The sequence below is a fragment of the Galeopterus variegatus genome, unplaced genomic scaffold (genome assembly GCF_000696425.1).
Source record: "Galeopterus variegatus unplaced genomic scaffold, G_variegatus-3.0.2 Scaffold412, whole genome shotgun sequence".
Classification (NCBI taxonomy): Eukaryota; Metazoa; Chordata; class Mammalia; order Dermoptera; family Cynocephalidae; genus Galeopterus; species Galeopterus variegatus.
The window spans coordinates 113929-128196 of NW_007726523.1; the positions used below are offsets into that span (position 1 = coordinate 113929).

The 14268-nt window shown below is 39.8% G+C and overlaps 1 protein-coding gene and 1 long non-coding RNA gene across 2 annotated transcripts in view; both read right to left on the reverse strand.

The window, feature by feature from the left end:
* Nucleotides 1-368: 368 nt before the first annotated feature.
* LOC103587070 lies at nucleotides 369-2511 on the reverse strand. The gene is made up of 2 exons (XR_550193.1): nucleotides 1969-2511; nucleotides 369-1862 (listed from the first exon to the last, which is right to left on the reverse strand). It is a non-coding gene; the product is annotated as an uncharacterized LOC103587070 (long non-coding RNA).
* A 1341-nt stretch (nucleotides 2512-3852) lies between these two features.
* Nucleotides 3853-14268, reverse strand: part of KIF13A (kinesin family member 13A) — a 96660-nt gene continuing 86244 nt past the window's right edge. The window contains 6 exon segments of the mRNA XM_008568477.1: nucleotides 3853-4314; nucleotides 4316-5113; nucleotides 10661-10765; nucleotides 11274-11425; nucleotides 12796-12901; nucleotides 14149-14196. Coding sequence (XP_008566699.1) covers nucleotides 4276-4314; nucleotides 4316-5113; nucleotides 10661-10765; nucleotides 11274-11425; nucleotides 12796-12901; nucleotides 14149-14196 — 1248 coding nt within the window. The 3' untranslated portion in view covers nucleotides 3853-4275.

The window sequence follows — 14268 nt, forward strand, 5'->3', positions numbered from 1 at the left end:
TGACACCACACCTTTCTGCTTTCTGAAGGTGCCCAATCCTCCCTTCATGGCATGTCACCAGGGAGAACACAGAGAAGAGGGACTGATGGAAGCATGGGCCAGATCCTGGCTTTGTCACCACTCCCTCCCTAACCTCTCTGCCTCAGTTTTCCATTTGTCAAACAGTGACAGTAGTACCTTTGGCATCTGTTGCTGTGAGGGTTAAATGATATAATAAATATAGAACATTTGGAACAGCACCTAGTACACCATAAATCCTCAATAAATGTTAGCTGATATGTTTAACGCTACAGGGACATGCATACACACAAATATGGTAAATGAGACCTGAAACTAATGGCAAGGTTATTAAAGACAAACAACTGATGTTTTAAAATTGGAATTAGACAGTTTGTATTCTAAAACACACAAACACACACAAATCTGTACCCATTAAATACAATAAAGTTGAAAGGCGATATAAATTACAGTTTTTCTTTTTTAAACAGACAATAGTAAAATACTACAGTCAGCTCACTATACACAAAAATCATGAACAGCAGCTTTTCATTAAACATTCTTACTCATTTACCGATGCTGAGAACTTAAACAAGGAACAGCAGGCTGTACACGCTCTCTTGCTCTAGCTCTCACAACACATTTATAGCTGTACATTCAAACCAATGGTACAGGCATCTACCAAATAGGGACAGAAAGTACTTTTGTAAAAATTTCCACACACATAATTCCTCAATGTCTCCGTTTATAGGAGAATTTTACAAATGAAGACACAAAAGCAGGATTATCTGCATTTAATCATCTCCTGTAAAGATAGTAAAGTGTGAAACGGTGAACTTTATAGCTTAGTCCATCTCTTTAGCATTTTCCAGAATCAAGCAAAGTAACAACAGCAAAACCACACCACAATGAAACCTACCAATCTGAAACAAAACCACACACACACACACCAGAAAAACCCCCAAACCAACAAGCCCTCCCCAACTCATGGTTCGTCCCTGTATTTTCTTACAGTAATACTGCTCTCTGCATTCCACCTGCCTGGCTGGGCTGATCAAAGGTTTAGGAAATGCTGGAGTCAGAGCCCCGTCATTGTCCAGGGTTATAATACAAGGTTAAGTCAGCAGGTGGCAGGCCAGGTGGAAGCCCGAAGAATGTAGCTGTGAGATTTCTCAGTGTGCTTATGAAACAGAGGACAGAGAACAGTAGCACATGGCTTGGTAGCCAAGGGAAGTATGGCACCAAATTTGCAGTCAAACATAAATGTTCACACAATACAAGAGCGGACAGCAAAAACGTTCAGTCTTATGTAGGTTCTTTGGTTATAAAGAACAGTATTCTATAACCTTTTCTGCGAGGCGGGGTTTGTAAGCTCATTCTTAGGCAATAAAATATTTTTCATCTGCTCATGTATAAGAAATCGCCCAAGTTGCTTCATAACAAAGTCCAGTACCTTATGATTTTCTACAAATCATCTTTATCTGCATTTTAGTGTGCAGTCTTGTCTGTCTCCAAATAGACATACTATAGATACACATTTCATATACATAATATATATTATTTATAAAAAACAAATTATTGACTCCAGATTCTACAGTAAGAACTGATTAAAACTATACAAGAATAGAGTTTGTTTGAATCTGTAGAGGTTTCCAAACAGTGGGGGTGGGTAGTAAGTGCAAACAAGAATACTGTCACTTAGTTAATCCAGGATTTTCAGTTCTCTTGCTTTCTGCAAAAAGCAGAGTCTGCTGATTCACTCGAGTAACAAAGTGCCGCTTCTCCTGCTGGGGAGGAGAAAGGAGGTGGCCCAGGAAGTGCATGGCTTCTCTGCGCTGGTCTGAGGTCAGGCTGGGCTGCAGCATGTTTTAAAGAAGGGGCTCGCTTCTCCTGCTGGGGAGGAGAAAGGAGGTGGCCCAGGAAGTACATGGCTTCTCTGCGCTGGTCTGAGGTCAGGCTGGGCTGCAGCATGTTTTAAAGAAGGGGCTGGTGCCTTCCCAAGGTGACCAGGCAAACCTTTGTTCACAAAGATGCTGAGCCGTGGCCTGCAGAGGAAGCACTTGCTGCCTTTCACCATGTGGTTGTGCCTCCCTAGAATGCAGAGGCTGGTGAGTTCAAGCTTCTCATGCCCACCTCTTCATCCCACCCAAGTGCCCACCCTCGGTCTGGTCCGTATCCACCCCAAAAAGGGGCTTTTTCTAAAGGGAACTACAGGGTCGGGTTTATTATGGAATCCAGTGCTCGTATTCACACTATACAGGGAAGAAACTTAGCCATGAGGTGAAGTTTCTAGGAAAAGTCATGACAGCAACACCCATAATTAAAGTTAAAAAAAAAAAAAAAAAATTTATAGTTGGACCCATGCTAATTCATTTCAGGATTAGAACAAAAGTCAAACTTTAGTACTTAAAATCTCCACACTCTGAGGCTGGCCAGTTAGCTCAGCTGGTTAGAGTACAGCCTTGTAACATCAGGGTCAAGGATTCAGTTTCCCATACAGACCAGCCACCATAAAAAAAAAAAAAAAAAAAAACCCAAAAAATCCACAATCCCATCACATTGATAAAACAAACATTTTTTGTAAATTCCACTTTTAAACCAAAAGCTTTGGCAGAGGCATACTATTCTGGAACCTTCCTAAATCTGAACTCTTGTTTGTTGTGTTCTAAATAATCTAAGCAATGAAATAAGAGAGGGAGTTGTTATCCCTCTTCCCTCTTACAGGTCACGCTTCTCACAGCAAAACCCTCAGACACCCTACCTCGAATTAATTTACTAGTGGGAGTTTGTGAAAACCTTATTTCCCTGCTACCCCTCCCCGCTTATGAAGTAAAATCTTAGGGTGGAAGGCAGTGAGTCCTGGGAATTTGAATTTTTAAGAGGCACCTTCCCCACCACCCCTCACTGAGTCTGTTGCAAATTTAGGTTTGCTTCTCAAACCTAATTCTTACGGTGAAGAATTAAAGAGGCCGTGACCTTGGCCTTCTGGAAGCACGACCACTGAAAAGCAGATTCAGGCCAGCTCTGCAGATTCTGCTTCCAAATCAGGGTAGAGGAAGTTGAAGACTTTTAAACAAATGCATGTTTTGCTTGCAAGATCAGTGATGAATAACTATTATTACTCTTATTTTGGAGGAAGAAGTTGTTTTCTTACTGTAAGAGATCATTGTTTAGGTTTTGTAGTTTATTTTTTAATACTGTATAAATGACCATATACTTTTTTTTTTTTTTGATGGCTGGAATGATACAGGGATTGAACCCTGATGTTATCAGCACCATGCTCTAACCAACGGAGGTAACCAGCCAACCCATGTGCTGAAATTTTAAGGGCTAGTATGGACAGAAGGGGAAAAGGGGTGGGGGGAGCACCACACTAGAATAAATTCCTCAGCAGAACAAAGGGATGAAGTGAAGTGGCACCAAAATTAGTGTATCCTTTGCAAAGCCTCTTTCTAGTTCTGTCCACTCTGTTTTGCTAGGCCATGGCTCTCCAATACCTCTTATTACACAGGTGTGGGACTGAAAAAGTGAATGCGAACAGGAAGAAATGGTGGTACTTAGGAGCAGAATGCTCAGAAGTGGATAATCTCCTATTTATATAATTCACTACTTTCCTTAGGAATATTAGCAAAAACCTATTTTGTTCCAATATGAAAATTAAACAATATTATAAACCAACCTGAGCAACTTCCAAAGCCCAAACTCCAATTGGGGAGTTTGCCTATACCTCACCTAAGCACTTTTTATCTATGGGCACCAAATTACTGTATTTTACCAATTTTATGATATATATGCCTCTCCCTCCTACCCCCACCCCCAACATTTTAACATCTGTGAAATTGGGCCATGTCTTACAATTGCTGATATGGTATAGTTTAATTGGCAGTATTTTTTGTTTCTTAATGATACATAAAATCATGGGGTATCTAATAATCAAAGGAATCACAGATTTAATGAAATGTGGTAGATGCTGCCAGAACACTTTGGTATAGCCGGTAACTAAACATCTCAAGGAATGAACGTGAGATTGACTGATCCTTATCCATCTGAACACTTAATTCAACATCACCCACATGCCAGGTAAAAAATCCACTGGTCCTCTATATTGCAAGGTTCCACTCTGGTTCCCAAAGTAGATTTGCTCCCTACATCAGCTGGGCAGGATGTAAACTTGCTTCCAGTGTGCCCATCTTCCCTGTTAAACATACCCAAATGAATCTTTCCTGCTACGTCACTGTGGTGAAGGGCCTCTGGGGATTGGTGCATTATTAGCTGTGTTCACCGATAGCACAGAACCCAAGGGGCTGTCTCTGGAATTTATTACCTGATCATTCTCTAACTCGGAATGCAGCTGGCCAGGGTCTTGCAGCCCATCTGAGACATTCTTACTGTCTGTTTTATTTGGTAGGTTCCTCCTGTTTGAACGCTCTCCAGAAGAAGAACCTGTCAAACCATCAAAATCTTTTCCATCTGACACACCCATGAACTCTGTGAAAGAATGGTCCTCAAGGATGTTTGTGGTGTGCTCCACAGTCACCTCCCTGGGGTAGAACTCCCTGGCTGGATGGCCATTTTTGCTGGGGCAGGCATTTAGTTCTGAACATGAGCCAGTCCTGCACAGCATTTTGGAGTTATTCTCAGCAATGCTCTGGGATGATGGGCTCCCTTTGGCTAAGGCACTGTTTTCCTTGAGTGGCACCATGTGGATTTTATCCTTTACCAAGCCTCTTTCTACTTCTGTCAACTCTTTGTTTGAGGACAGTCTGAAGTCACGTACAAGCGATGGTCCAGAATGCTCACTGAAGTCTGCATCCTTCGTCTGAATGGTGAGCTGATCTGAGCTGTCGCTAGAAGGGACCACCATGTCAGACAGAGTGGCATTGGAGGCACTGTGGGAAAAGTAGCCGCTGGTAATACTGCTGGTGGTAGGGCTCCGGGACACTTCTTTCTCCAAGACCCGTGAGTTTGTCAGGTCTACTTTAGAAGAAAACCATTCCCTGTTCTCCAAGCTGGCATTGTAAACACTGAAATCAGCAAACTCCACAGGTACATAAGGCTGTGAACTTATCAACTTCCTGCTAATAGCTTCCAGCTCATTTTCCTCCTCCTCGGAGTCCTGGAGAAATGAAGCAAAAGTCAGTTTTTAGCTCCTTATAGCAACTGTATTGTTGAGACAAGGTTTAAGTACCTGACTATGAAAGGCATTCACATGTTTGGTGTGTTTTCGTTTTTTTGTTTTGTTTTTCTTTCTGAATTTGTTCAAGTCTTGTCACCTATTGTAGACATAGGTATATTATCCTTGTGAACATAAATCTCTTATCGCCTAATATGAAGGACGTTTTTTTCTTCCATGCTTACTCAAGGCTAATTAGGAAGCTTTTCCTTCCTGGTTTAACAGAAAGGACAGAACTGAGGTATAGTAGACCTTTAATTAGTTACTCATGATTAGTGTTTAGTTGTGATGTTTTCCCTTTTCTCATCAACTGAGCAGAAAGCCAGAGGCAGAGAAGAGCCACTCCTCCATCTGTTTTTACAATCTTCACCTTGGGAAACAAAGGGCAGGTAAAGTCATTTGTAAAAAGTTTCTCAGGTATTTTACAGGAAGAAAGGCGGTAAAGTAAAGACCCCAACAGAAAAAGGGCAAAGAACAAAATTTTAATACCCATTCCTAGTTTTACACTGAATAGAGTAAGGCTATAAAATACTAAAAATCGATCTGACAGTTTTCTAGGGTTTTTGAGAAGCATGGATAGAGAGAGGATTTAGCTCGAAGGCAAGGAAGGCAGATAGTGAGGTTTAAATGAAAATCTTCATCCAATACTTTTAGAACCATGTTTACAAAGATTGGTAAACAGGCAAAAGTGAGTGTCATCAACTCCCCAGTCTCTCTCCAAATGAGTGATTCTCTTATATTTGGTGGAAAAACATGGGTATTTTGCGTTCAAATAAAAATAAATGATATACTACCTAGTCATTTCTAATTAACTTCATCAACCCCTGATGAAATTGCAAATATTTCTTTTAAAACATGACTTTCATTCAGCAAATATTCATTGAGCACCCACTTCGTGCCAGCCTAAGGACTAAGGATTAAGGACTCGTGACTACCAATGGTGAGCGAGCAGAGACACAGCCCCTCCCTCAGGGAGTTACAACTTTGGGTCCTTCCTCTTAGAAAGACGCTGGACTCTGCCTGGGTGGATAAAAATTTCATTTGAAGTAAAACTTAGAAATCTCAAAAAGAGTTAGCTTTTTTCCATTGGTCATGTGGTTTAACAAGCTAGTTAAAATGTTTCTACAATTATAACAAGGTAACTATAAAGACCTGTAACCAAAACATCAGCCTTACTTACTGAGGTTGCATTTTGAGAGAGAGAGGGAGGGGAGAGGGAGAAAGGGAGAGGGAGATCTTCATGAAGTGGCAGATGGTTGTTCACAAAGGAACACAAATTTCCCCTGTTGACATTTTTTTTTTTTGCTTTTTAAATTTTATTTTGTTTTGTTTTATTCCCTCTTGAATTTTATAGTACTATTTTCTTTTGCATCTCATAAGATGCTAAACACCTCAAAAACAGTTTAGTACTCTCTTCAATGCTTTTCAATTTTTAAAGTAATTTAGTTTTTATAACTTAGTTTTTAAAATGTATTTGAACACATATATTTAAAGAAATCAGCAGTCTGAATTCCTTGGCTATAATCAAAAGGGAATATTAAATATCAGTGATAAAGTTCCTGAAATTAGAAAAACAAAATTTTTGGCAACACTAACCTCTTGCTGTCTTATCTTCAGCTCCATTCTAAATTAAATAGCACTGGTAAAAAAGGGGGTGGGGAATAGTTCTTTCCCTGGTTTGGGGGGAATGTTGATGACAAAGATCGGACAGAATTGTCTGAATCAGTAGGCTTTGCCTGTATTTTCTAGATTCTGTATTTGTCATGTTTAGACTCAATTAAATTTCAAGTGTTTGAATTTCTTATATTTCCTTTCAATTTTAAGCCAGCAAAGAAACACAATTCTCCAAGGCCAAGATCTTGTACCTGATGCAATTAATAACTAAAACGTTATTTGCTGCAAGGAAAACCAAATTCAAAGGTGAAAATTAGTAATTTGGGTCCCTTTTTATTCCTGAAGTTATTTCTTCTCAAGACCAGGGAAAGGCCTGTCATCTCAAAATAGAATTTTGCTGAATGAAAAAGGCATCATGAGTTTAATAAGTAGAAATAGATGTAAAATTATCAAAGATAAATTATCCCTAAAGGATTAGGATGACCTTAGTAAAACTGAGGAGCCTACAAAATCATGAGAGATTAAGTTCAAGTAGGGAGGAGTTCACAGTTATACACTTGGGGTGGGGTGGGGAGGTGAGGAGGGTGACCCAAAGATCCAAAGGTAAAGGAATGAATTATTCCAGAAAAAAGAAAACTAAGTAGAGATTAAACATTTTTCAACATTTAAAAGGAGACTGAAAGTTTACTGAGTTATTGCCTTCAAGGAGAAAAGAGAGGACCTTAATTGGCTTAAACTCTATGTTGAGGGAGGTTTGGTTACATAGACTTTTTATACCAGAAACATCATCTACCATTGTATCTTAAAGATGATTAAACTAAGCACCTTTCTACAATGTCTTAAGGACAAAAAGAATTAAAACCCTACCTAAAAGTGGAGCATGGAGTCAAGTTCTCAAGCTTCTCTATAGCTACAATCTTCATGATTTGATTTTTGCGATTTAATTTATGCAGCTGATATTTACCTACAGACAAAACACCTTCATTTTAAAAAGAATCAAAATCCACATTAACGCAGTGACTCTCTGCAAGGAGTTTCATTTGATTAATGCAATTTCCACTCCCACTATAATCACATCTGTGCTGTCCATGAGAGAGATGGTCTTTTTTCAAAATACGGTCTCCTGGTATTTCTGTCCATGGTACTTAGGGCTGGGCAGCTGTGTTTGTTAGAAAGAGTGGCAGTAGGGTGTCCGGTAACTGCACCATCTTTGGAAGAACCTGGAGTCACTGGAGTCAACCCACTTTTGCTGGGCTCTTGGTTCTTATGCTCTCATTAACTGTCAGACCTTGGGCAAGTTGCTCAACAATTCTAGACCTATGTTTCTCCTTCTGTGAAATAAAAGGAATAAACCACATGTTGTCTATGCAAGATCTAAGAGAGGAGTAATGTTGCAGATACTGAGAGGATACTGGAAGAAATGACTGACTTTCTTTCTGCTATTCTCTATGCCTCATGACTTAAAAAGATAGACTCCAAAGGCATATTGCTGCCTTTATTTTATTTATATAGGTCATCTGTGTATCTTCCCAAACTGATCAGATAACAAAATATAGCTTTAAGAATAAAGTGTAGGTATTATTTACTATATTTTATATGAAGAAGTTACTATGGCAATTAGGTGAGTTAAAGAAAATAATAGGAACAATGTCTTTATATTACTTCTCAAGAATAATTTCAAACTCTCTTGATCAGTCTGAGCCCATGAGTCACTGATTTTTCAAGAATGGAAAAGAAAAGAAAGTGAATTAGTCACAAAGGAAGAAAACAGTTTATATTCATTTATAAGAGGGGAAATAAAATAAAAGCTTCCCAAGGAGAAATTAGAACCTCGGGTCAAATAAGCAATGCACTTAAACTCCACCAAAACATCCTGAAAAACAGCTATCTGGAATAAAACAGTCCAACGGCCTCAGAGATTCAGAGGCTCAGCAAGCCAGTTCCCTAAGGAGAGTAGACGCAGCTCTCTCAAGTAAGACCCCAACAGGAAAAATGGCACCGTCAAACCCTACTCAGAGCACTTCATGTGCATTTGGGCACACAGAGTCTAACTGCTGCTTGGGATTTCCTGGGTCAAGAGAATCTGGTTCCATCTTACCATCTGCTAGCAGAAAGCCCTAAGACGGGTTTACTTTGAGACAGTAAAAGGAAAGCAAAGAAAACAGAGTCTAACTGCTGCTTGGGATTTCCTGGGTCAAGAGAATCTGGTTCCATCTTACCCTCTGCTAGCAGAAAGCCCTAAGACGGGTTTACTTTGAGACAGTAAAAGGAAAGCAAAGAAAATTACCAGTGGGCCGGCCCGGTGGCGCACTGGATAGTGCGCTGCTTGGGAAGTGCGGTGGCGCTCCCGCCTCTGTGACCTGTAAATCCATGTGCTGGGCAACGCAGGAGGGTTATTCAGCAGTCTCTTAATGCCATTATACCAAAGTATATTGTCATGATAGATTTAAACTTAGTGCTTGGTCACCATAGTGATAAGTGATAATGTCAATTAACCCCAAAGATCCAATCAGACATAGAGCCAGACAATTTGAAGGGGCAACAAACTAGCCATGTGGCCTTTTAAGCACACACTGCATCCCTTATGAATTAAGCAGGGGGTGGTCAAGTAAGTGACTGCACAGCTTGTTAAGATTTGGAGTGATGAAGGAGCAGCTGTTGATGTGCACACTCTTCTCCGTCAGGAACTAGGATGGGGCTTTGGGATAGAAGGACAGGGAGAACCTAGAGGCAAAGGAGGGGGGATGGAGGGGTAGAGAAATGAAAAGAAAATGGTGCCCTTCCTTGTTTCCTCATGCTAGGAATGCAAAGGTTATTTCTTAAGACCCAGTACACCCCACACATGCAGGTAAAGTGGCCAACTGCATATCTGGATTAAGTTGCAATTAGTTTTCACACAGTGTGCATTAGCAGTATATTTCAGAACTGTTAAGGATCTCACACTAATGACTCTTTGCAATGCATCTGGCACGGTGTGACTGGGAAATGAGACTCCCCACACTCTGCCCAACAGAGCAGATAACACACAGACACAGCATCAAGCAGCCTCCTCTTGCCCTAAGCCTAGGAAGCCACAGGAGAGGGAAAGCTGAGATACCAAAATTCCAGGCTTGAGAATATACAGGTGTTTTTAAACAACCAATGTATAATTTATAATCTAAAATGCCTAGCACACAGTGTTTTAAAAACTGTATCTAAAATTTGTCATTTTAAAATCAAATGCTGAGGAATGAGGTTTTGCAGGTAGAGCTCCAACCTACCTGTGGCAAAATATAGATAAGTCATCCTGAAAGCAAGGCCAACAGACCAAGGCATTGGGATATATTCTGCCAGCTAATTAACAAAAACTACCTGAGATAGAGAGATTATGATGATGGGTGATGACCAGACTATAGTACAGCTACAAACTACAGAATTATCTTGGCAACAGCATCAGGCAACATAAGGAAGCTTTCAGACATACCCACAGCTAAATGCATGATTACTTACTCCAAGTAAGTGCAATTCCTCTAAGTAGATTAGCTTCAGAATCTAGGCAATATGTATAGGCACATCAGAAAGATTTCACTATTAGTTAAAGTGACCTCTTTGTAACACTTTTATAAAGACCAGAATCATCAAAAGTGCCTTTCCCCCCTTTTCTAAGCAAACTTACACTAAGCAAAAACAAAACAGAACAAAATAGAATGAATGCTTAGAAAAAATCACAGGTCATGGCCACATTCATGCAAAATTTCATTACCAATGGTCACATTTTTTAAAAAAAACAAAGGCCTAATACATGTCTTAATTTCTTCTAAAGCTTTTGGTTGATTGTCTGTGAAAGGCCTTAAACCCACCACCAGGCAATATGACAGAAATAATTCCAGAACTTACAATCTTCTTCTCACGTTTGCTATTGTGTTCTACTGGCATGCTGCTGCCATTGCTTCCTGGGGGTACAATGCAGCCAGGGTTATGTGCCTGAGGTGGAGGCATGCTCTGCAAAGGTTAAGACACACAGATGCATCACACACGAGAGACGACGACGGCCAAAATACACATTAAGTACATGCAAGTTAGAACAGCAATGCCAACACTTCTACTACATGTGAGTAGTGCAGCAGCCAGTTTTGCAGGCCAGAGTTAAACTATTGGTGAAATCTGACAGACTACACAGATTCTAGGGCAAAAAGCATAATGAGTTCTATCAAAAAAATGAATAAAAGGCTTTAACATTTTCAAAACACCTAGGGGAACATCTCTTTCTCACTTGAAATATAAAAAATACTTTAAAAAGGCATAAACACAAAGAAATAAAACCACAGCCATAACAACAAACAAAAAATTCCCCCATGACCCTGCATGCCTGAGAAAGAGGTATACTAGAAAACGGGATCCACCGAGTGAAAACCCGTGCACATCAACATGCAGCATCCAACTTGTTAATTCAAACTGCTACTTCTCCAAAGGCAACACGATCCCATTCTATTTTGTACAGTGCATTTACCTCCTGGCTTAGAAGAGGCCTTGCTTCAAGAGCTATCCTTTTCTTATGTTCCTCTTTTACAGGCATAAGGGGTTTGAAAAACTTTGGTGGCTGAGGAGAGAATGCTTTAAAAGGGCTGACTGTTAAGGCATGAGAATTCTCTGATGTACAACCTGGGGAAGACAAAAAGGTATGAGTTTACAGGTACAGAGCACTTTAACCAACACACAGGAAGCGAGGCCGTAACCTAGGCACAAGAATATCTGCTATAGCAATGAAATTCACATGCTAATGTTTGGCTAAGCATTACAACAGATGTAGGCAAGAATGTAGATAAATGTATAAAGTCACTAAGAGTTACTAAAGAGCTGGTCAGCATGAAAGAAATAAGAAATCAAATCTTCTACCCTCTTTTCAAGATCCAACTTAAGCGCCACTTACCAGATCAATTTCAACTCCTGCTGATTTTCTATTTCTCTGAATTCTCAGAGCCCTTATTATCTCTACATGCATTTTGACACTTTATTATATAATGTCTTATTTTCCATGTGTCTTATTTCCATGATTATATTTTAAGACAGCAAGTAGAGGCTCAATAAATACTCAATGAATTAAGATCGTATAAATTTTCTTTTAAGCCCCCTTTTTTCTCAGGCCACTCTACTCTATACGACTAAGGAAGAATAATTTTTCTTTCTTGCTCATACTCATTTCTTACCATATTTGGCCTCTTTTCCCCCCTTCCCAATTCACTGGTTCAATGGCACTTAGTAGGTAAAATATAAGGCATAAGGTAACAGAGCTGATTTACACATCTATAGAATGCTGCTCCCATCAAGGCATTGGGAGACTATATATATATTTTTTTTTTTTTTTGTCTTTTTTTTTTTTTCCGTGTCTGGCAACGGATTGCAACCCTCAGTGTTGCCCCGTACTGGACCGGGGACCGGCAACGGGACCGCAACCCTCGGCGTCGCCCCCGCGCCTCGCTCAGCCAGTGAGCGGGAACCGGTCTGTATGTGGGATCCGAACCCTCGGGCGGGAGCGCCGCCGCGCTTCCCAAGCGGCGCACTTATCCAGTGCGCCACCGGGCCGGCCCGAGACTATATATTTTGGTAATAATGATGCCACTCATCAAACTCATTTCTGGTATCATTTTTGAGACTGCTTTAAAAATCAGAGTAATGGTCTCCTAAAAATCCCTTTGAGTACAAAAACATGACAAGGTGGATATTCTTTGGGTAAAGAATAATGTATTGAGATTTGTGTGTGTCTCAAAACTGACTACAACTCAGGAAATTTTAACGGGATATACAAAAAACCTACTATTATTATTTGGATAATATGTTAGATACAAAGCAAAAAGAAATCAAATAAGTGAATGTGATGTACGGTCTGCTCAAGAAGATAGTTTTGGATCATCTATCTAATGAGAATTTCAGTTTCATATCTTATTATATATCATCCATGAAAGACTTTTTTATTTCATGCTTTTCCTAAGAAATTATAAAAAAATCTCACTGCCCAACAATCTGAACACTACCTTCTTTACTCCTTCTAGGTGAATCCCTGGGTAAAGTTCCATAACATGCTACATCTTGGTAACTGGAGCTGTAGTCAGACACGTCTAGCTGGTTCTCTGGCCAACCCTACAAGGTAAAAATATGGGTTAACTGCAATAAAGTCACTCTAAGATGAGAACTGAAGCCCAGATTTGATTTCCTTCTATTTTTTAATGGCAGTAGATGCTCTTCTTTACGTATTAAACATTTCAAAGATACAGAAAAGTGCTGAATAATATAACAAATACTGTCATAACCAAGGTATACCCAGAGTGAATAAATGTTACTATTTTATTATATTTGCTCAAGATTTAAAAAATCATTACAATACAGGGAAATCCACTTATGAACACCTACGTGGTTCCATTCACCTTCTTCTCTTCCCAGAGGCTGCCAATTTTATCAAGTTGGCATATATTTAGGGTGACTGGATAATTTAAGGACAAAACACTTTTTTTCTTTTTAAAAGATGACCCGTAAGGGGATCTTAACCCTTGACTTGGTGTTGTCAGCACCACGCTCACCCAGTGAGCGAACCGGCCATCCCTATATGGGATCCGAACCCGTGGCCCTGGTGCTGTCAGCACCGCACTCTCCCGAGTGAGCCACAGGCCGGCCCAAGGACAAAACACTTTTGAGAGTAAAACAGTTCCATTAACAATTTTGCCTGGGTAGCAGGCATAAGCTGGGACTGTCTCAGGCAAACTAGGTGGTTTGGTTACTCTATGTACACCTGAGATAAAAGTTTCAAACAAACATAAGGTATTGGGATACTAAAGGGAGAAAACTCATATATCATATGAGCTTATTTAATTTTATTTCAACCTCTCAGGAGCTGGCTATCTGTAAGGACTAGATTTTAAACTTCTTCAGGACATAATCTGTGCTTCTACCTTTAGAATCATCCACAGCTCCTAGCATAGTATCTTACACATAATGTGTTCATGAAATATTTGCTGAATAAGATGATGTTGAAAACTGTCCTTAATTTTAAATCCCCCACTTTACTCATCTGAAATAATTTTGATTTTGCTATGACAGACCTAATACCTTCTTCAATCACTTAGAGTTAGGCCCACCCATAAACTCACAGGTATTCATTCAATTATGTGTGGTATTATCCTGGTACAAAACATATCATGCTAAGTAACAATGTAATAGTGAGAATACACAGAAGATTCACATCAAGTATTTGAACTTGGAAATGGACATGTGGAGAAAATAATTTGCCTAAGATTTAGATGGGAAGCACAGAGATTTTAAAAACACTAAGATCCCCTAATTTTTTAGACTTAGATTCTGCTAATACCCTGTCCATGCCCACAGGTACACACCTTATCATCTTCATCAAAGCCAGAAAGGTCTGGTCGACTAGAGGAGACCTATAGGAAATAAACAGTTTTATCAACGTGATTTATATGTTTAACATAATTTTCTTCCCCCCCCCCCCCCCC